We start from the raw sequence: 21,089 nt of genomic DNA, 5'->3' as shown, positions 1-21,089 counted from the left end.
TCTGTAGACCAGGCTGGCCTGGAACTCAGAAGCGCCTGCCTCTGCCTCCCAAGTGCTGGGATTAATGCACATTCAAATTTTAACGGGATGGGATGGGGATGTCAGACTTGCCTTAACACCGTATGCCTGACCAACCCTCTGTTTCCTTCTTCTGTCCTGTGGTGGAAGCCACTAAGTGCTCCCCTCTGTACAAAAGGAAGTGCCCTCCTCTTACATTCCCTCTTCCTCTCTCAGACCCAGAAGGCCTGCCTCTTCCTCCTCCCCCAGTGATTGGCTTTTTGTCATCTTTATTATCCAATTAATTAGGGGAGAATTCCTCTACAGTGGTCAGAGTGGCAAATTACCTGGTGGGACCATTGATTGCCCTATACATTTTGTGTCAGAGGAAAATAGAAAATAGATGCCAAGCCCGGAAGCTATCTTTCCCTCATTGCAAGAAGAGGCCTTACCTCGTGCCCATGCTCCCTCCCAAAGGATCCACCTCTCTTCTCCAGTCTTCAGTGGTCATCACTTACTATGTATTACCAAGGGAGACTTTCCGTTCCTAACATCAGCCAGATCAGGCGTGAATTTGAGCCTATGCTAATTACACCTTCAAATTTATCCTTCAACATTGTCAGCTTCAGGAATTCTTTTTAAGCTTATCTTAGGGTTTTCACAGAAAATTGCTTTAAAATGGGAACATATCCTAAGGTAGAAAATGGTACTGTGTGGTATAGAGCAATTTATAAGTCACTTCCATAGCATCCATCATGGTCAGTCTTCATGACCATGGTTTTGTTTGGGATGAGAAAACGGCATATACATGATGTTAACAGTGGTGAAAATGACTTAGTCATGGACAAAGGGAGGCGATGTTTTCCAGCTTTGAGCTGTGTCCTGCACGACTGGGTAAGTGCTTTCTACATGAAGCCCAGTTAGATACGAGTTTCATTGAAACTATCCAAGGTCATAATCCCTGCCTCCCTTTTATAGAGGAGGAATCAATCTGAAACTGGAAGAGTCTGAGGACCATGCCCAAGGCTCATAACTACCCAGTGGCAAGTCTCATGAAAAGCTCCCTCTGGTGTGTTGAGTCCTGGTCCTTTTGCTGGGCCACGATACATCATGAGACAAGTCTCTTGTTCTCAGTACCATGATCTAAGCTTACTGGATGGTTAGTTTTAGAATGAAATGTTCAATGTTATTTCATAATACTCAAAATAGTAATAGTTAGTGCCCTCCCAGAATATACCTCTAAGTAGGAAAATCTCTCCCCGGTAAGTTCGGTAGCAGTGAGGACTGGTAACTGATGAACTGATGGGTAAAAGGCAAATGGAAGTCCCTGGTTGGTGAGCATCTAGTATCTAGCTTTTAAAAGTGAGTGTACTAATTTGTAAAATCATAGTTAAAACTCTACGGTTTGGGGGTCTGTGGACAAGAGATGTAAATTAAATTAACTAGCAGCATTCAAGCCACAGGAAGCACTGAACTTTCCTTCCACTATTGCCTAGGTTCTCTGACAACTCCTGCGAGCTGGAATTCTCCTTTGAGGACAGGAGAAAAATACCCACTAGTTGTCTTTTCTCATGGTCTCGGAGCCTTCAGGTAATACTTGGGAGACTAGACAGTGTTTGTCCCAAGCAGTCCCTGACTAGATCCATTTCTTTAAAAACAAAATATCAGTTTCCCAAATGTAGTGTTGACCCATATTGCACACTTAGGGTTCCCTAGAACTGACCGTGGGACTGCTGGGAAGTTGGGGAGTGTCTACACTGAAAATCACTGTCTTTAACGCTGTAACCATAGTCTGGAAAAATTATTGGATTTCTGCTGCACTGTTGGTTGGCAAACGGGGATTCAAGAACCAGATCTAGCCAGCCATCTATATACAAACTTTTGTGGAGCACAGCCCCACCCAGTCAGCTTCAACATTGTCCATGACTGTACAAATTGGGTTGAGATGTTGTGTTTCTCACAAAGCTGAGGCAGACAGGCCTTTGAGGCTCCACAGTAGACCATCTCCCTTCCTGTGCCTTCAATAGTAGGTTCCTAGACAACCCTTTTGTATTCCTACATTGACCATGGAATACATGGTGGGTGGAAGAGTTAGGGAATGGCGATGTGGAATGAGTGTGGACATAATCTTTGGCACACAGTCGTTTAGCTTCTGCTCAGTTTGATCATTTCCATAACAGGAAGCACATGTTAAGTAGTCACACTGATGTAAATAGGTTCAAGGCACTAAGATGCATACACTCACTCACCGTCAGTCAGTGAGGACCACCTTTCACAGATAAAGAGCCACAGCTGAGAAGACACAAGGGCTTGGCGCAGGACAAGAAGCTAGAAGTGGTGGAGTTTGGCCTACCTTCTTATAGTCTGCCTCCCTACATGCATTACCTTGTCAAAACTTTATATCTGGAGCTGTGGAGATGACTCAGTGATTATAGAAACACTCGCCACTCTGACAGAGAACCTAAGCTCATATTCTAGCACCCATGTTAGGTAGCTCTCAACTACCTGTGACTCCAGCTCCATGGGCTACAGTGCCCTCTACTGGCCTCAGCAGGTACCTACATACATGCACATACACATATACACAGAAATAAAAAGTTTAAATCTTAAGAAAAGAAACCCTTGTCTCCTCTGTCCTAAGTGTAAGCCTTTGTTCTTAGCTCTACTTTATAGGTGACAACAAAAGTGAATGACTATCTAAAAATCATATAGCTAAGAAGTGACAAAGATAAAAAAAAAAAAAAAGCAAAACCCAAACTTCAGTTTGAATCACTTTGACACTGAGTTGGGTTCCCAGCTCATGAAAAAAGCTTTTTGATATGGTCCCCACATTGCCTTCTGGGATTGTGATAATGAAAGGGATTTTTCCATGTCACTAGATAATGAACAATCAGATCCTTTTCTGGCACTTCCTTAAGGTCCTCTTTTATTAAAAAAATAAAAGTGGATGGAAGAGGAAAGGGAACTCAATAGACAAAAGGGAAGTTGAGTCAAGAATGGAGTTGAAGATGGTCGGGTGAGGAATGGAAGAGAGTAGTTAAATGTGTGTGTGTGTGTGTGTGCATGCAGAGATGGATCTGCATCAACTCTCAAAAATCACTATTTGCAATCACTATAGCATTGGCTCAGTTTTCTTTATTCACTATTTTATTAACCTAGGATTTTTGACAGTTTAGATAGAGTAATTGCTTGCTTTAGAGGCCCTCCCCTGTGTGCGGTAGGATGTTTAGCAGTATACTCTCTGCTCACTAGATGACAGGAGCCTCCTTTTCCCCGGTGCCAGATGCCTTCTAAGGGGTAAGCTTTCTGAAGATGAGAGCTTTCCAGTGTGCTGGGTGTAATGGGCTCCATGTTCCCCATTGTCTTACAGGACGTAGGTTTATAATCGTGGTTGGTAATTATGTTTCCTGCTTTTTGATTTCCAGGACGATCTATTCTGCTATTGGCATTGGCTTGGCATCTAATGGGTTTATAGTGGCCACTGTGGAACATAGGTATGTTCCTGTGTATGTCAAATATAAACCAACGAACAAAAGGAAAACCACATTAACAGCCTTAGCTAAACTTGCAATTGTCCTGTAAGCTCACAAAAAACCATGGGTGGGATTTTACATGATGGGAACAAAAAGACCATGAACTACATTGTCAAGATCTTTAAAGCAGTTCATGTTCTGAGATAGATGAAGGGCTGTCAGGGGGTAAACTGCAGGTTTTCAGACACACTATCTCAGTCCTTTAGTGGGGTTCCAGTTTGTCTCTCCTCTCGGAGTGCCTAAGCACTGCTGGCACACCAGTTGGAGAGACTGGGAAGACTGGAATAGGTGGGGTCCGAGGTCCACCTCTTCCCTCTGGGGCCCCACTGTTTACCAGGTTCAGGCCATGGAGGGTGAAGGCAGGGTGAGGGGTTGGGGAGAGAGAAGGCCTTCTCTGAGGATCTTAGCTTGTTCTTATTTCTTTACTGGGGGTGGATTTGAACACATGCCCTTTATTCAGGGGTGAACCAAGAGTTATATAGTTTGGGGGATGAGAATATCTAGGATGGAAGAAGGTCATTGGCTGAAGGCTAAGGTACTGAGATGCCTCATTAGCATGGAGAGACCTTCTGGGTGCTCTGCTATGTGACTGAATCTGTGACCACCTGGTAGGGGTCTCCTGATTAGGTCCCCTGAGGCAGGCACAGAAACTGGGAGGGGGTTAATCCCCACCAGTTTCAGGATGGGATTCTAATATCAAGCTTTGAGATTTCCAGGGTTTGGACATTCTCAACCTTGGCCCATTCCATGCCAATTCCTCTGGTGGCACAGTCCAAGTGCCCTGCATTTTAGAGTATGTACCAATCCTATGGGATAGTTATTTTATTCATTTCACACAAGATAGAAATGAAGATACAATGACAATTTGCCCAAAGTCAGACAGCTCTTATGGGGCATTGCAGGAATTTGATTTTAGAGAGTTGTTTTGTTTTGTTCCGTTCTGTTTTATGTTATTTTCGTGGCACATGGAATTGGAAACGACACTGTACATAACAGGCCAGCACTTTACCACTGAGCTGGGTCCCCAGCGCATGAGAAGGGCTTCTGAACACGAGCCCCAACAATGCCTTCTAGGACTGGGTTAAACAGAGGGATTTTTTTTTTTTTTTGCATGTCTCTTGACTGTGGACAGTTAGATGTTTTCTATGTACCCTTCTTGGGGCCCTCTTTTATTTGTGGGGGTGAAGCAAAGTGGAAGAGGAAAGGGAAGTCAACAGATGAAAGGAAAATAGAGTGAAGGATGGAGTTGAGGAAGACGGTCTGACGTGGAATGGGATGTAATTAAATCTGTGTGTGTTGTAGAGACAGATCCGCATCGGCAACTTACTATTTTGAAGACCAGGCTGCCGCAAAAGAGGAAAACAGGTCTTGGTTTTACCTGGAAAAGATAAAACAAGAGGAGTCGGAAAGAGTTCGGAAAGAGCAGGTATATTTCAGCGAGAGAAGGTGCACGGGTGGCCTTCGAGCACAAAGAACATGGCGGCCTTCGTTTATGCTGTTAGCTCTTCCGCTTACCCATAAAGATCTGTCAGAAGACTCTCTGACTACCGAAAATTCCTTTATTGAGAGGTCTGTTTCACAGAAAAAACAAGCAAAATTACTCTTGGAAATGACAGTGGTATTCAGAATTCTCTTCTGTTAAAGTGTCTAGGTTTCTGAATCTCAAAGCCAATAGAAAATAGATGAAGGTGCTTTCCTTTTTTCTTCTTTAGTTGAGTTTTCATTCATATATCACGTCCCAACCACAGTTTTCCCTCTCTCCACTCCCCACAGTCCCTCTTGCCACCTGCCCTCTCTGGAGGGCCACTCCTCCTCCATTCCCTTCAGAAAAGAACAGGCCTCCCAGGGACATCAAATAAACACCATAAAACAAGTTACAATGAGACTACTAGGCACAAACCCTCAAGTCATTTATTTACCTTAGCATAGTAAAATCGACAAGGCAACACAGTGGGAGGAAAAGGGTCTCTAGAGCAGGCAAAGGAGTCAGAGACATGCCCACTCCCAAAAAACCATCACATTAACAACTGTAATATGCATACATATGTGTGTTTGTATGTTATGGTTGTACATATATGTATATATATGTATATATGTATGTGTGTGTGTATGTATGTTATGGTTGCATATGTGTATACACATATATATGTGATGATTGTTAACTTGATGATAAATATACATATATATACATATAGTGTTTGCTTGATATATATACATATACACATGCATATACACACATACATACATATATACATACATATAGACATATACACATATGCACATATACACATATATACATATACACATATATACTTATATACATATCTTCTTCATGGTCTCCTGAGTTCCAAAGGGAAGAACCTGATTGAAATCTCCAATTTGAACTTTCTCTCCTCCTAATGTTTGGCTGTGGGTCTCTGCATCTGCTCCTGTCAGCTACCAGAGGAAGTCTCTCTGATGACAATTGGGCTATGTACAGGATAAATAGATTTTCAACCATAGAGGCTTTATTAAAGGAATTTCAGAGAGATAACATATAGTGGTCTTTAATGTACAGGTCCTTTATACACCTTTGATCCCAGAACTCAGGAAGCAGAAACAGGCAGGATTCTGAGTGTGAGACTATCTTGGTTTATATAGTGAGTTCTAGGAAATCCAGAACTACTTAATGGGATTGTGCCCCCTCCCTCTCAAAAAGAAGTATATAAGCCTTAAAATCCACTTGTCCGTGGATGTTGGCTCCATCACTTGGTAGTAGAAGATCCTGGCCAAGCAAATCTTGTGGTTTGATGTGTTACACAACATTAAATAATAGTATCTCTCTCTTGTAGTCATGGGAATGATTACTTGAGATAAAGTATACTTGTTACTTCTTTATCTTGGGCATGTTAGATGTGGCATGGTAGTTAGACCCACACACACATTTCACTGAAGTAGGCTGTTGTGCCACTAGAAAATCTTCCTTTCAGAGGGAATGTAGATCCAGGGAAGCTCAGAAAGTTACAAGATTCACAAGGTCCTGACCTTGAGTTTACATAGGGACGAAGCATCTATTGCTCAGATGACTATTCTACAGCTTAAGGGATATAGCTTTTGAGTCAAACCACACACACACACACACACACACACACACACACACACACACACACACACGACCCTAATAAAATACTTGCTCTGTTGGCATCCTCTCTGGGATGGATTGATTTTGTTCATATTCTCCCCCCCATCACCATACAATAAATATAAGCCCAAAGAATTCACACAATGGGTCAGCCAGAGGCGAGCTGAGCTTAGCTGCAGCTGGTACCCGAGCGAGAACCCCAGTCACAGCACTAGCTTGTATTCCCTTCGCTTTTTGATGAGGTATTAGCAGTGTGTAACTAACCATTTCTCCCACAGGCAACTATACACAAACATTACAAAGGTGTTACAATATCTCGCGTTATCATTTTCCTTCTGATTATTGTATTAGGTTAGGCAAAGAGCAAAAGAATGTTCCCAGGCTCTCAGTGCAATTCTTGACCTTGAACATGGAAAACCAAAAGAGAATGTACTAGGTTCAGCTTTTGACGTGAAACAGCTGAAGGTGAGTTTTCAACAGACTGTGTTTCTGTATTTCAGCTTTTTTTCTGATGTATTTCAAGGCACATGATAAGAGACTGTATGATGGCTTTGATTGTGAACTTGACACAATCTAGAATCACCTAGGAAGAGAGACTCAATGGTCTACATTGGGTTGGTCTGTGGCATGGTTTGCAGGGGATTGTCTTTTTTTTTTTTTTAAACTTGAAAGATATACTTTTTTTTTTTTAGATTTATTTATTATTATATGTAAGTACACTGTAGCTGTCTTCAGACACTCCCGAAGAGGGCATCAGATCTTGTTAGGATGGTTGTGAGCCACAATGTGGTTGCTGGGATTTGAACTCAGGACCTTTGGAAGAGCAGTCAGTGCTCTTAATCTGCTGAGCCATCTCACCAGCCCCGGGGGATTGTCTTAAGTTAATTGATGGGTGAAGACCCAGACCACTGTGGGCAGCACTACTCCTTAGGTGGGAGGTCAAAGCCTACTTTGACTTTTTCCCCCAGGATATTTTATCACAGCAAGAGGAATAAAACTGAACTAGAATGGGCACACACACACACACACACACACACACACACACACACACACATGCTCACAATCACACAAAGCAGGCAGCACTGAGACCAGCACCAGGTTGAATTGTATGTAACACAATTGTAAATAACAATGACCAGTTTGAGCTGGAAACTGCCGTTCCATATGGTTAAACTTCATACATCCAAAGGAGGTATAATATATTGAATAATGATGACATCATTTTAAGCTTGATCTTGAAAGGGTTGGCCAAATGCTTTGAATGACATTTGGGGGAGAGTGTAAGTGTGTTTGTAAGTGTGTACAGGTGTGAGTTGGGTGTTACAAAGCACAGTGCAGAGGGAACTAGAAGTAGTTTGATTTGAGGATAAGATGATGGCTTCTTCTCCAGATACAACTGAGAGGTAATGCTCAACAAGACATCTTCTTCTGTCTTCATCTTTCTGTATACCCTCCCTTGGCCTGACACAGGTACTTCCTTTTCACTAACTCCTGTCTAATCTTCAACACTCAACTCAGACATCACCTCCTCTGAGAAGCCCCCAGGCTTTTGCAGAGCCTGGGTTGGCTATCATACTACCATAGTGCTCCTTGGGCTCAGGGTATTATGCTACGTGCATTGCATAGGATCAAAAATTGCTATCATTTTCTTCCATGATAAATTGTGAGCTCACTAAAAATGAGACTACAGTGTCTGATGTGGCAGACATTCAAGAAATATACTTAGGATGAATAAGCTGATAATTGTGGAATAAGGCGAGACAGAACTCAGCAAGGAGGCTCCGTATCTGAGTGTAGGTGTAGGTGATAAAGACCAAGAAGTTTATCTCTGAGTGTGAGTGTGTGCGTGTGCATTCTATGTTATAAGTCATCAAGATATTTATCCAGCCCTGTGAAGTGAATAGTGGTTGTACGATAGACAGAATTACTTAATGTCCTCTTCTAATGCCAGGTGAGATGGTAACTCACTGCCCTGCTTTTTCACTCAGGATGCTATTGATGAGAATAAAATAGCTGTGATTGGGCATTCTTTTGGAGGGGCGACAGTCATTCAAGCCCTTAGTGAAGACCAGAGATTCAGGTAAGAGAATAAGACGAAGCAAAGCAGGGAGAGAAGGCACGTGCAACATGTCCTAACCGGTCCTAGTAATTAAGGGACCTTTTGGGGTTTATAAATCTTTGTTTTTTATATTTATTGGTTTCATTATACATGTATGGATGCTTTGCCTGATTACATGCATGTGCACCGTGCACCTGCTTTGTGCTGAGAGAGGTCAGAAGGGGGCATTATAGTTACAGAGAGCTGATGCTGGGAATTCAACCGATAGCCTTGCCCAGAGAAACAATCGTTCTAAACCTTCGAGCTATCTCTCCAGCTCAGTCCTCACTATCGTACTTTGTTGCATCAAGTTTATAAATTTCCTGATACTCAAACCTTTCCCTTGCCAGGGTAACAGAGCAGCAATATACACAGATGCTCAGGCATCTCTGCAGTAGGATAGGGAGTCCTTTGGGTGTATGACCTGGACTAGCATAGCTGAGTCACGCAGTAGCAATATGTTCAGCTTTTTGAGAAGCCTCCACATTGAGGCCCCCCTCCCCAGCCCTTGCTGGCCCCTGTTGATTTTCACTGGGATGCGATGGCCTCTGAACATAATTCTAATCTACATTTCCATAATGGCTAAAGACGATGAATGCCTTTAAAAGTATGAAGTGGCCATTTGTTTTCCTCCTTTCGAGAACTCTTGGTGTGGTACATATTGGCCTGTTCTTACCTTGTTGTTGTTGTTGTTTGACTATTTTCTTGTTATTTAGTTGTTTTGAGTTGTTTATTTTATATATATTACTGCTTCTCTCAAATGTGGATCTTGCACTACTGGGGTGAATTGTGCAGCTGCCAGGAAACTGGAGAGGGTCTGATGATCAGGAAGCAGAGGCTGTGAGGGAGAGGAGTGGGGAGCCTGACAGAGCCGTGAGACGGAGGGCTTCAGTGGGGATGTGCAGATGGGATGGAGAGAGGGTCATTCCAAACGCAGTGTGTGTGAGCACGCCATATAGACGGAATCCTGCTACTTTATAGGCTAGTTCTAAAAGCAGTTTTCCCACCCATCCTTGCCCATCCCCCATTGTCCCGATTTATGCAGAGTCTAGGTAGTACAGGACCAGACTTAGTAGAAAGAAGAAAATTTCATTTTTTTATTTTTAAATTTTTAATCATGTGAATGTGTCTCTGTCTCTGTCTCTGTCTCTGTCTCTCTCTCTCTCTCTCTGTGTGTGTGTGTGTGTGTGTGTGTGTGTGTGTGTGTACACGTGAATGCAGGTGCCCAAGGATTAAGGTGTCAGAGTCCCCCAGAGACAGGGTTACAGGTAGTATTAAGCCACCTAGTATGGTCTTCTAGAAGAACAGTAAAGGCTCAACCACTGAGCCATTGCTCCATACCCCCAAATTACGTTTTCACATGGTATGCGTCCTGTGTTTTGCTCTGTAAATATAATCCTACGTGTCTGGGGTATCGTGTTACTCTGAAGTAGGTATAACACACACTGTGAGGCACTCAAGACGCTGGAAACAGGTTGAAGAGATTAATCAGCAGTTAAGAGCACTTACTGTTCCTCAGTTTCCAAAACCATGGCAGGCATCTCTCAATCACCTATAACTCCAGCTCCAAGAGATCCGGCGCCCTCTGCTGGCCTCTCTGGGAATCTGCACACACTCCCCACCCTCCACCTCCCCACCCAAGTCTTTTTTTTTCTTTTTTTTTTATTCGATATAATTTTTTATTTACATTTCAAATGATTTCCCCTTTTCTAGCCCCCCACTCCCCGAAAGTCTCATAAGCCCCCTTCTCTTCCCCTGTCCTCCCTCCCACCCCTTCCCACTTCCCCGTTCTGGTTTTGCCGAATACTGCTTCACTGAGTCTTTCCAGAACAAGGGGCCACTCCTCCTTTCTTCTTGTACCTCATTTGATGTGTGGATTATGTTTTGGCCACCCAAGTCTTGAAACAGAACAAATAGGGAAAACTTGCTATTTATAAGTTTTGAGGAAATCACAACTTATTTAAATGTATTTTGAAAACCATGTGACAAAATGAACATGAAAAAACTTTTAAGGATGTAGCTTTCTTTATGTTATGATTCCTTAGGAACGTAATCATGCGATTCCAGTTCAGCTGTGTTACAAAGTTGATTGTAGCTCTCCGGGCATCCTTATATTAAGGTGGTGTGATGGGAAGGCCTCTGCTGGCTAGCTTGTAACCCGTCATTCTCTGTCTTTGTCAATGATGTGGCAGATGTGGAGTTGCCCTTGATCCATGGATGTACCCGGTGAGTAATGACCTGTACTCCAGAGTCTCCCAACCTCTCTTCTTTATCAACTCTGCCCAATTCCAGACTCCAAAGGACATCACCAAAATGAAAAACTTTTACCAGCCTGGCAAGGAAAGGAACATGATTACGATCAAGTAAGTGCTCATGGCCTGGAGGGTGATCTGAACATCTGTAACAGCTGGGAGCCAATGCAGAATGGCTGTGCTGGTTCTTAGATTTTTTTTTTTTGTTTTTTAACACATAGAATGTAATCTGTCTTCAATACTCTTAGGTTTTCTTTTTTTTTTCTTGTAAAATGAGAAACTTTATTTATGCAGCAAAATGTAGGGTCCTGTTTACGTAACCGGTCTGTTAGTCTATGTCTTTTTATTGGGGAATTGAGTCCATTGATGTTAAGAGATATTAAGGAGTAGTGGTTATTGCTTCCTATCATTTTTGATTTTAATTTTATACGTGTGTGGTTATCTTCTTTGGGTTTGATGAAAGAAGCTTAATATCCTGCTCTCTCCAGGGTATAGTTTCCCTCGTTGTAATGGTGTTTTCCCCCTATTATCCTTTGTAGGACAGGGTTTGTGGAAAGATATTGTGTAAATTTGGTTTTGTCATGGAATATCTTGGTTTCTCCATCTATAGTAATTGAGAGTTTTGCTGGGTATAGTAGTCTTGGCTGGCATTTGTGTTCTCTTAGAGTCTGCATGAGCTCTGCCCAGGATCTTCTAGCTTTCATGGTCTCTGGTGAGAAATCTGGTGTAATTCTGATAGGTCTTCCTTTATAAGTTACTTGCCCTATTTCTCTTACTGCCTGAAGTATTCTTTCCTTGTTTAGTACATTTGGGGTTTTGATTATTATGTGACGGGAGGTATTTCTGTTCTGGTCCAGTCTGTTTGGGTTCTGTAGGCTTCTTGTATATTCATGGGCATCTCTCTCGTTAGGTTAGGGAAGTTTTCTTCCATAATTTTGTTGAAGATATTTGCTGGCCCTTTAAGTTGTAAATCTTCACTCTCATCAATGCCTATAATCCTTAGATTTGGCTTTCTCATTGTGTCCTGGATTTCCTGGATGTTTTGGGTTACAAGCTTTTTGCATTTTGCATTTTCTTTCACTGTTGAGTCCATGGTTTCTATGGTATCTTTGGCATCTGAGATTCTTTCCTCTATCTCTTGTATTCTGTTGTTGATATTTGCGTCTATGGTCCCTGATTTCTTCCCAAGGTTTTCTATCTCCAAAGTTGTCTCCCTTTGTGCTTTCTTAGTTGTTTCTACTTCCGTTTTTAGATCCTGGAAGTTTTTGCTCAGTTCCGTCATTTGCTTGTTTGTGTTTTCCTCTAATTCTTTAAGAGATTTTTGTGTTTCCTCTTTCATGACTTCTGTTGATCAAAGTTCTCGTATTTCTTTAAGTGATTTTTGCGTTTCCTCCTTATTGGCTTTTGTATTCTCCTGAATTTCTTTCAATGATTTTTGTGTTTCCCTTGTAAGGGCTTCTAATTTTTGATCCATTTTCTCCTGAATTTCTTTAAGTATGTCCTTCATGTGTTCCTGTACCAGCATCATGACCAGTGATTTTAAATCCAAATCTTGTTTTTCTGGTGTGTTGGTGTATCCAGGACTTGCTATTGTTAGAGAATTGGGTTCAGATGCTGCCATAATGCCTTGGTTTCTGTTAGTAACATTCCTACGTTTGCCTTTAGCCATCTAGTTCTCCCAGGTGTTAGATGGTCTTATTGTCACTGGCTGGTGCTTCAACCTACTGTGGATCTTTAAGGTTATCTCTGCAACACTGGATGACTGGGTTTCCTCTGGCACAGATTACTGATATGCTGCCTTCCTCTTTTGTGCCTTTGGAGCCCTTCTCAGTCTTGCCTCAAGCAATGTTATACTTAGGTTGTCAAGGTCAATCAAGTGTTCTCTGTCTGCTCTATTATGGAGCAAAGATGGTGTGGTGGGAGTCACTCTCTCTGTTGATTCTCACATAGGACACAGGTCCCGTGATGGACTGGCTTGCAGATGAACCACCTATGTGCTCAGTTTCTTGGTGCAGGCAGACCCCTGGTGGTTTGCACCACCAGAGATCTAAAGCTCAGGGTGATACTGTACCTAGTGACCCTTTTCTGTCCAGGCAGGCAGCGAATATGGCCGTGGGGCTTCTCTCCTTCTCTCCTTCCGCTGAGAAACTTTATTTAAAACAAAGTTACAAGTAAATATTTTAGGCTGAAATACAATGTTACAATAAAAAAAATAACCTCAACAGTACAATGAAATACATTTGCATTGGCAATTGTTATTCTGGGGGTATGCTACACTCCCTTGTTGCCTTTAACTATCTAATAGAGGGTTCTACCCCATTTCAGACCATTTAGTTCCCAAATAAAAGATGTAGAGACCTTTTAGGTTTCTAATATGCCTTAAAGCTCTAGAGCTGGGGAGAAAGCAACCTTCTGTGCTATTTTATATACTTCCTGTTAAAAAAAGTTTCCAAGATACTCTTTGCCACGTGCCCCATCTATGCTGCTCCTGCTCCTTCAGGGCAGCTCTCATGGTCATGCATTCAAGATCCACCTTCCCCATAGTGACTTCTTCCTCCTCCTCTCTTTCTCCCTTGTGATTCCTGCCTGAGACCCCAGGCCCAGGGAACCTTTGCTCTGCCCCTCTCTTCTGCCCAACCCAGGCTGTAGGCATCTTTATTAACCAACCAGGGATAACTTGGGAGGCCCGGTTTACACAGCATCATTTGTTGTTCATGAGGATCTCATCAGGGGCAACCAGATCTTGGGGACCAGTATTTAGCATTGGACTGCACAGCAGTACTAGACCCACCCCCCCTACATACATTTTTAACTTTGCATGTCTGATTCCTGTGTCATGTCTTCTCTGAAGTAAAGAGGTGTGTAGATCCCTGGATGTAATGGAAAAGCTTGGACTTTTAAATAGTACCTACCCTACTTTCAATAAGAAGTTTTGATTAGTCTCAGAATTAAAAATTAAAAATTGTTTGCAAAAACTTTCAGGTTTTTGTAAGTAAGCTCCTTGTTTTAGTAAGTAAATTACTGATGTTACAAACATTGGCTATTGATTTCTTGGTACTGTGCAAAAACCATGCTGGTCAAGAGAAGCTTACCAAAACATGATTGATAGTCTTAACTTTTCAACTTTTATTGATTTTGTGAGTTTCACATCATGTACCCCAATCGCACTCATCTCCCTGACCCTCCATATCTGCCTCTGCTCTTGCAACCTCCCCTACTTCCCCGCTCCCCAAAATTAAGAAAACAGTCTCACTGTGGAAGCTGCGGTGTGTCGTGGTATGTCACACGGTATACCCTTCTATCCAAACAGCTTTACTTGTGAATGTTTACCTGTGAGTCACTGGTCTGGTTCAAGGCCTCCGGCCCCTGCTACACTATTAATACTGGATCCTCACCAGGATGTCTCCCGGATATCCCATTGGTGCCCTGTGTGATGGAGATCCTGCAGCTTTGGTTCTGCAGGACCGGCCCTTCATGCACTCAAGCAGTTCACAGATGGGCTAGATTTTGGGGTGAGCCAACTCAAAGCCCTGAATCTGGTCCTGGGTGGTAGCTGACTTAGTCAGCCCTCCAACTGTCCTTTGTCACCTCGCTACCAAGACCAGATGTCTACCACATTGCCCAGGTAAGGGGCAAGAACAGCTTTCCTGCGCACCAAAGCTGGTGAGGGGCAGCTTTGCACAGTCCTCAAGACATTAACATAGCCCCCAGGCAGCAGCGTGGACCGGAATGGTTACATTATCTTTGGTGTCAACGTGGGCTGCAGACATCAGCATAGACCCTGCTGTTGCAGGGCCACGGTACCAGACCTGGTCCTAGTGACAGTAGGGCTGGGTAGTGGCAGTGTAGGTCACTCACACCAGGCTGTTTCTCACCACCTTTAAGTGCCTCATTCCGCCACCTTCATAGTGCACAAATCATTCCATCTTTCTCCCATATCTCTACCACATCATAGCGGTGCCGCCCCAGAGACCTCTGGGATACATTCTGTCCCACCCACCCATGCTTGCTTGCTTTCTTTCTTTCTTTCTTTCTTTCTTTCTTTCTTTCTTTCTTTCTTTCTTTCTTTCTTTCTTTCTTTCTTTCTTTCCTTCTTTCTTTTTTTTATGTGATACACATGTGTGTTTTGCCTGCTTGTCTCTCTGTGCACCAAGAGTATGCAGTGTCTACAGGCAGCAGAAGAGGGTGTCAGATCCCCATGGAAATGGAGTTACAGATGGTTGTGAGCTGAGAATTAAATCCAGGTCCTCTGCAAGAACAGCAAGTGCTCTTAAACACAGAGCCATCTCTCCAGCCCCAGACTTAAGTGAAAACACTTTTAGTGCTGTTCGTTACACAGTACTTCTATTGGAAGTTTAATTTATAGCTAGGTATTGACTACTTTGATCTGAACGTCAATACGTACAGAACTGAGGGGCAGCAGTTCAGCCCTAGGCCACGTAAAGTCTTTAAAGAAAAGGTGAGAGCACTCACATGCTCACTTGTTACAACAGTGCATGAGCTTATAGATCCCACAACGCTGTGAACGGATGCCCTGAATAACAGCCACGCGCCTGTATCCTTTCGTAGCTTTAAACTCACAACACTATTCAGAGAGCAGCCGCTGCTCTTGCAGAGGACTGGATTTTGGACCCCATCTCCCATGTCAGGCTGCTTACACAGGCTGCATCTCCAGCTCCAGGGGATCCAATGAACTTTTCTGGTCTCCACCAGCAGATGCATACTCACTCATGCACACACAAACGAGAAGAGATATTTAAAAGACTCTCAAGCAAAACTAGAACTCATCTTTCTACTCTTTAAAATCTGGTTAATTCAGGAGGGGTGAAAGGGCAAAAAGGACGCACTTAGAGCAGTTCCCCTTTGTCTATAGGTTAGGTCTCTAACTTCTATTTTCATAGTTTTAGTTATTTATGGCTAGCTATGATCAGGAGGCATCTACTGGAAAAAAAAATCTAGAACTAAACAATTCATTTTGTTAAGTGTGAGCCATTCTCTACAAAATAACAAAACCTTGCACCATCCTGCTTTGCTGGGGACTATTCCTTCATCCAGTCATGCAGATTTTGTGCAGACCTCCTGATAGTCACCCAATGTCATGACAGTCATCACAACAACTGTCATATAACAATATTCAAGATTAAATGCAGTTCAGCAAACTAGTGGGGAAGAGAAAGAAAATTGCTCTCACACTTTTCTCCTTTTTTCTTTCACATATAGTTTTGGTTACTTTTCTTGTTTCAGTGAAAATTGGTTAAAATAATTCTGTGCTCAGTGGTTAAGATCACAGGTTAGCAAGCCACGGTGACTCAGCCAGTAAGCTGCACTTCTTCACAATTGGTCCCTGCTTCCATTCTTGCCTCATAGCTCCTGTCTTGATCTCGGCCTGCTTTTCCTCAGTGAAGGTCTGTGTGCGATCTGGAACTGAGATCCTTTCCTCCCCAGGTTGCTTTTGGTTGTGGTGCTTATCATAACAGGGAACATGAAGCAGGGCAGAAATATTTTTGGATCCTTAAATGAATGACTTTTGACCCTCAGATACAATAAAATGATCAGATTGCACATTTTGTTTCCATATTTTGCAGAGAATTGTCTAATGGGGCTAGACATTAGATAGTACTTGTGTGTGTGTGTGTGTGTGTGTGTGTGTGTGTGTGTGTAGTCACACAACATGATTTATAAATATCTTTCTCTCTTAGGGGATCAGTGCACCAGAATTTTGCTGACTTTACCTTTGTAACTGGCAAAATCATTGGAACCAAGCTGACACTGAAAGGAGAAATAGACTCCAGAGTAGCCATTGACCTCACCAACAAAGCTTCATTGGCTTTCTTACAAAAGCATCTAGGTAAGAAACGGCACATTCCTCTGTGACTCCAGTTGCTTGGTCCTCAGGACAGAACCATTTTCTATGCATAGTCTTATTATAGCTGTTTCCACTTAGCTTTTGGTAGATAAAGCAGTGAATTAATTTGAAAAGAAACATTTCAAAAAGCGAATTATGTTGCCTTGCATTCATATATATGCACTCATTGAAGCTAACAGTCCTTCTATGGATCTTAGAGTGAACTTACATGTCGGAGGTACTGACTTGTATTTTCTAATGCAAGCTGGCTCCTAGGAATTCCATTATCACTGTAATGATTCTGTGGTTTGTGGCTCTCTGCTGCCACCCAGTGGCGCTCAACTGTTTAATATTCTTTTTTTTTAATTCAATGTATTCTTTATTTACATTTCAAATGATTTCCCACTTTCTGTATCCCCACTCCCCGCAAGTCCCATAAGCCCTCTTCCCTCCTCCTGTTACTCCATCTACCCCTTCCCACTTCCCATTTCTGGTATTGCCCTATACTGTTGCATTGAGTCTTTCCAGAACCAGGGGCCACTCCTCTGTTCTTTTTGGACATCATTTAATATGTGGATTATTTCTTGGGTATTTCAAGTTTCTAGGTTATTATCCACTTATCAGTGAGTGCATACCATGACTGATCTTTTGAGACTGGGTTACCTCACTTAGTATGATGCTCTCCAGCTCCATCCATTTGTCTACGAATTTCATGAATTCATTGTTTCTAATGGCTCTAAGATCAAGAATTGACAAATGGGACCTCATAAAACCACAAAGTTTCTGTAAGGCAAAGGACACTGTCAAAAGGACAAAACATCAACCAACACATTGGGAAAGGATCTTCACCAACCCTAAATCTGACAGAGGGCTAACATCTAATATATACAAAGAACTCAAGAAGGTAGAACCTAGAGAACCAAATAACCCTATTAAAAAGTGGAGTACAGAACTAAACAAAGATTTTTCACATGAAGAACTTCGGAGAGCTGAGAAACACCTTAAGAAATGTTCAACATCATTAATCTCATTAGGGAAATGCAAATCAAAACAACCCTGATATTTCACCTCACACCAGTCAGAATGGCTAAGGTCAAAAAGTCAGGAGACAGCAGGTGCTGGCGAGGATGTGGAGAAAGAGGAACACTCCTCCACTGCTGGTGGGATTGTAAGATGGTGCAACCACTTTGGAAATCAGTCTGGTGGTTCCTCAGAAAACTGGGCATGACACTTCCGGAGGATCCTGCAATACCTCTCCTGGGCATATACCCAGAGGATTCCCCGGCATTCAATAAGGACGCATGCTCCACTATGTTCATAGCAGTCCTATTTGTAGTAGCCAGAAGCTGGAAACAACCCAGGTGTCCCTCAACGGAGGAATGGATACAAAAAATGTGGTATATTTACACAATGGAGTACTATTCAGCCATTAGAAATAATGAATTCGTGTTTAATATTCTTGACAGGTTTTGTTTATTGTTTTTTAATAGGACTTCACAAAGACTTTGATCAGTGGGACTCTCTGGTGGAAGGAGATAATGAGAACCTGATCCCTGGGTCACCCTTTGACCCAGTCACCCAGTTTCCAGATCTGCAGCTCTCTCCATGATCACACACCCAGAATTAGAAGAGCTTGCTACACAGTTGCCTTTTAAAATTAGAGTGATGCTGAGAGAGAGAGAGAGAGAGAGAGAGAGAGAGAGAGAGAGAGAGAGAGAGAGAAAGAGAGAGAGAGAAATGTATTTACCCAATAAGCATTTTTAAATGTACTCTGTATTATAGTGATGAATGCCTGTCCTAAGATTTTTCCCCCTGTAAATGTAACAAACATAAAATAGAGAATACAAGAATTATTGCCTAAATAATAATTTTACATAGCTGGTCCTTTAAGTGTCAAATGAAAAGCTACATTTATATTTACATTAAAGTCTCTTGCCGGGAACTATGTCAGAGAAAACACGTTGTAAATGACATAAGATCCCCAAACTAAACAATGAAACAGATTACCCCGTCTTTGGCTGTCTGTACTGAGCTGCAGAGGTAAGTCTGAGCAGCAAGAGAGCTTCTGTGGAGTCTGGTGGTGTTTCTTTATGACCTTTGGCTGAGGGTAGAAGCGTCCATTGATCTGATCATGAAGCCATCATCCTAATGCAGGATTGGTGATGCGGTCCTGTTTCAATTGATGAAGAAAGGGGATGTGGGCGAGTGATTTTAGAATATCTGGTACAAGGGCAATCAAGTCAATGTTGGCACTTTAGGTTTTTAATCTCTGGTCTGTTTACTGAATGGAGATGACATGAGTGGGCAGGCCAGGGACCCCCCATTCAGACACATTAAGTATTTACCCAAAGACTTTGAGGGACACAAAGGAAATGTTCAAAATTCTCAGCCAACTTTGGATGTTTTATTTATATGATGTAGGCGTGTCTAGTGGTCAAGTGCTTTATCCCAGCACTTGAAGACAGGCTGATCTCTGAAACTGAAGCCAGCTTGGTCTACAGCGTGAATTCCAAGACAACCAGGGATATACAGAGCAACCCTGTCTTGGGAAAAAAGAGACTATATGAGATGACATTGTAAGATTAGCAGCTAAGTGGAGGTTTAATGTCTTATAACATTTTGTGTGTACTATGTGTGCACACATGGAAATACTTGTATGTAGTCATGTGTGCATGTGCATGCAGGTGCACCTTCTGCCCTGAGTCAAGTTGTCTTTATTTTTCTTCGCTGCATATACCAGGTTAACTGGCCCTCAAACTACCAAGGATTCTCTAGTTTCTGCCCACTGTCCCATTGAGGAGCACCGGTATTATAGACAAGTCCCTCTGCCCCCGACTTTCCCTGGGAAGTAGAGATTCAAATTCACACCGTACCCTTGCTCAGCAATGCTGCTCCTACGGATTCATCTCCCCAACCCTTCAACGGCACATACGCATGTGTACATCTGAGAACTGGATAGAAAAGGAGTTTGTTTGCTGAGGGCTACAAGAATGTAGGCTGTCCACTGGTTAAGTCTCCAGAGTCAACAGAGTGTGGCTGGGCTTGGCCATTGTGAACAAGGGTTGTCAGCTTGGAGGGTTGACCCTTCTCTTGCTCGTTTAGTAGGTAACGTGTTCTGACTTGCCGCCACTTAGTGTTCAGTCACCCAGACCTACAAACGGGACATCTCTTCCCCAGTTGCCAGTTACATTCTTTAAGTGGGTAAAATTCCTTCACACAAAACTGAAGGCTTTTCTTTTCTGGCCATAATGCAACATCTTTTCCTCCTGGTTATTTATGACACTTTGCTACACCAGCCAAACTATCTATTGCATTTATTCCAAAGACAACCAAGGTTTTTCAATTACTTGGTAAGCATTCTCTGTCTCTGTGTTTCTGAATGTGTGTGTGTGTGTGTATCTGTGTGTCTGTGCATGTGTCTCTGTGTCTGTGAATGTGTGTATCTATGTGTCTGTGCATGTGTCTCTGTGAGTGTGTGTGTGTGTTTGGGTGTGCTTGTATGTCTGTGCATGTCAGAGTGTATGTATGTGCTGTTGTGTGTGTGCATTCGTGCACGCATGCACAGGAATACTGGTGAGTGTGCCTGCCACTTCCTGTGCATGTCCAGGTGGAGGCCAGAAGAGGACGTTGTGGTTCCTGGAACCAGAGTTACAGATGGTTATGAGCTGTCCTGTATGGGTGCTGGGAACTCAACTCTGGTCCATTTCAAGAGCGGCAGGCACTCTTGACTGCTGAGAGATCTCTCCAGCATCATCCCTGTTTTGTAGTGCAGCTTCTTCATTTCCATGTGCTGAAATGGTACCCACATTTTATTATGCTTTTAAGACAGGTTTCATTGTGTAACCTGGTTAGCCCGGAACTCACCTTGTAGACCATGCTGGCTTTGAACTCTGAGATCTACCAGCCTCTGCCTAATGAGTGCTGGGTGTAAAGATCTTTCCCTTGCCCAGCAACACCCTATTTTCATGCCTAATTCTCACTGTTCCCATGACTAAAGGGGCTGATTTTTTTTTTAATCCACATACGTTCACCCTATTCACACTGGGCATATCTTTTTATTAAAAAAAAAAAAGAAATGGTTAAGTGTTATTACTAAAATGATGTTTTATTTAAGAATACTTTTTTATAGTGTGGTTTATGCAGATTCTCAAAGGATAAAAAGGATGAAAAACATCCAGTGAGCTACAGTTTATCAAATAAACTAGCACACTGGACATTTCTCACAGGAAATGAGAAAAGCACT

The 21,089-nt window shown here is 42.5% G+C and overlaps 1 protein-coding gene across 1 annotated transcript in view; it reads left to right on the top strand.

Moving 5' to 3' along the window:
• Pla2g7 (phospholipase A2 group VII) overlaps nucleotides 1-18,849 on the top strand; it is a 44,634-nt gene extending 25,785 nt beyond the window's left edge. The window contains exons 5-12 of the mRNA XM_052192541.1: nucleotides 1,494-1,587; nucleotides 3,423-3,491; nucleotides 4,833-4,956; nucleotides 7,003-7,116; nucleotides 8,640-8,731; nucleotides 10,942-11,112; nucleotides 16,701-16,849; nucleotides 18,337-18,849. Of these exons, the coding sequence (XP_052048501.1) occupies nucleotides 1,494-1,587; nucleotides 3,423-3,491; nucleotides 4,833-4,956; nucleotides 7,003-7,116; nucleotides 8,640-8,731; nucleotides 10,942-11,112; nucleotides 16,701-16,849; nucleotides 18,337-18,455 (932 nt within the window). The 3' untranslated portion in view covers nucleotides 18,456-18,849. The remainder of the gene's footprint in view (nucleotides 1-1,493; nucleotides 1,588-3,422; nucleotides 3,492-4,832; nucleotides 4,957-7,002; nucleotides 7,117-8,639; nucleotides 8,732-10,941; nucleotides 11,113-16,700; nucleotides 16,850-18,336) is intronic.
• Nucleotides 18,850-21,089: the final 2,240 nt, after the last annotated feature.

Source organism: Apodemus sylvaticus, chromosome 9 (assembly GCF_947179515.1).
Source record: "Apodemus sylvaticus chromosome 9, mApoSyl1.1, whole genome shotgun sequence".
NCBI lineage: Eukaryota > Metazoa > Chordata > Mammalia > Rodentia > Muridae > Apodemus > Apodemus sylvaticus.
The sequence above is the reverse complement of the archived record's forward strand: the minus strand, read 5'-3'. Positions and strand labels throughout refer to the sequence as shown.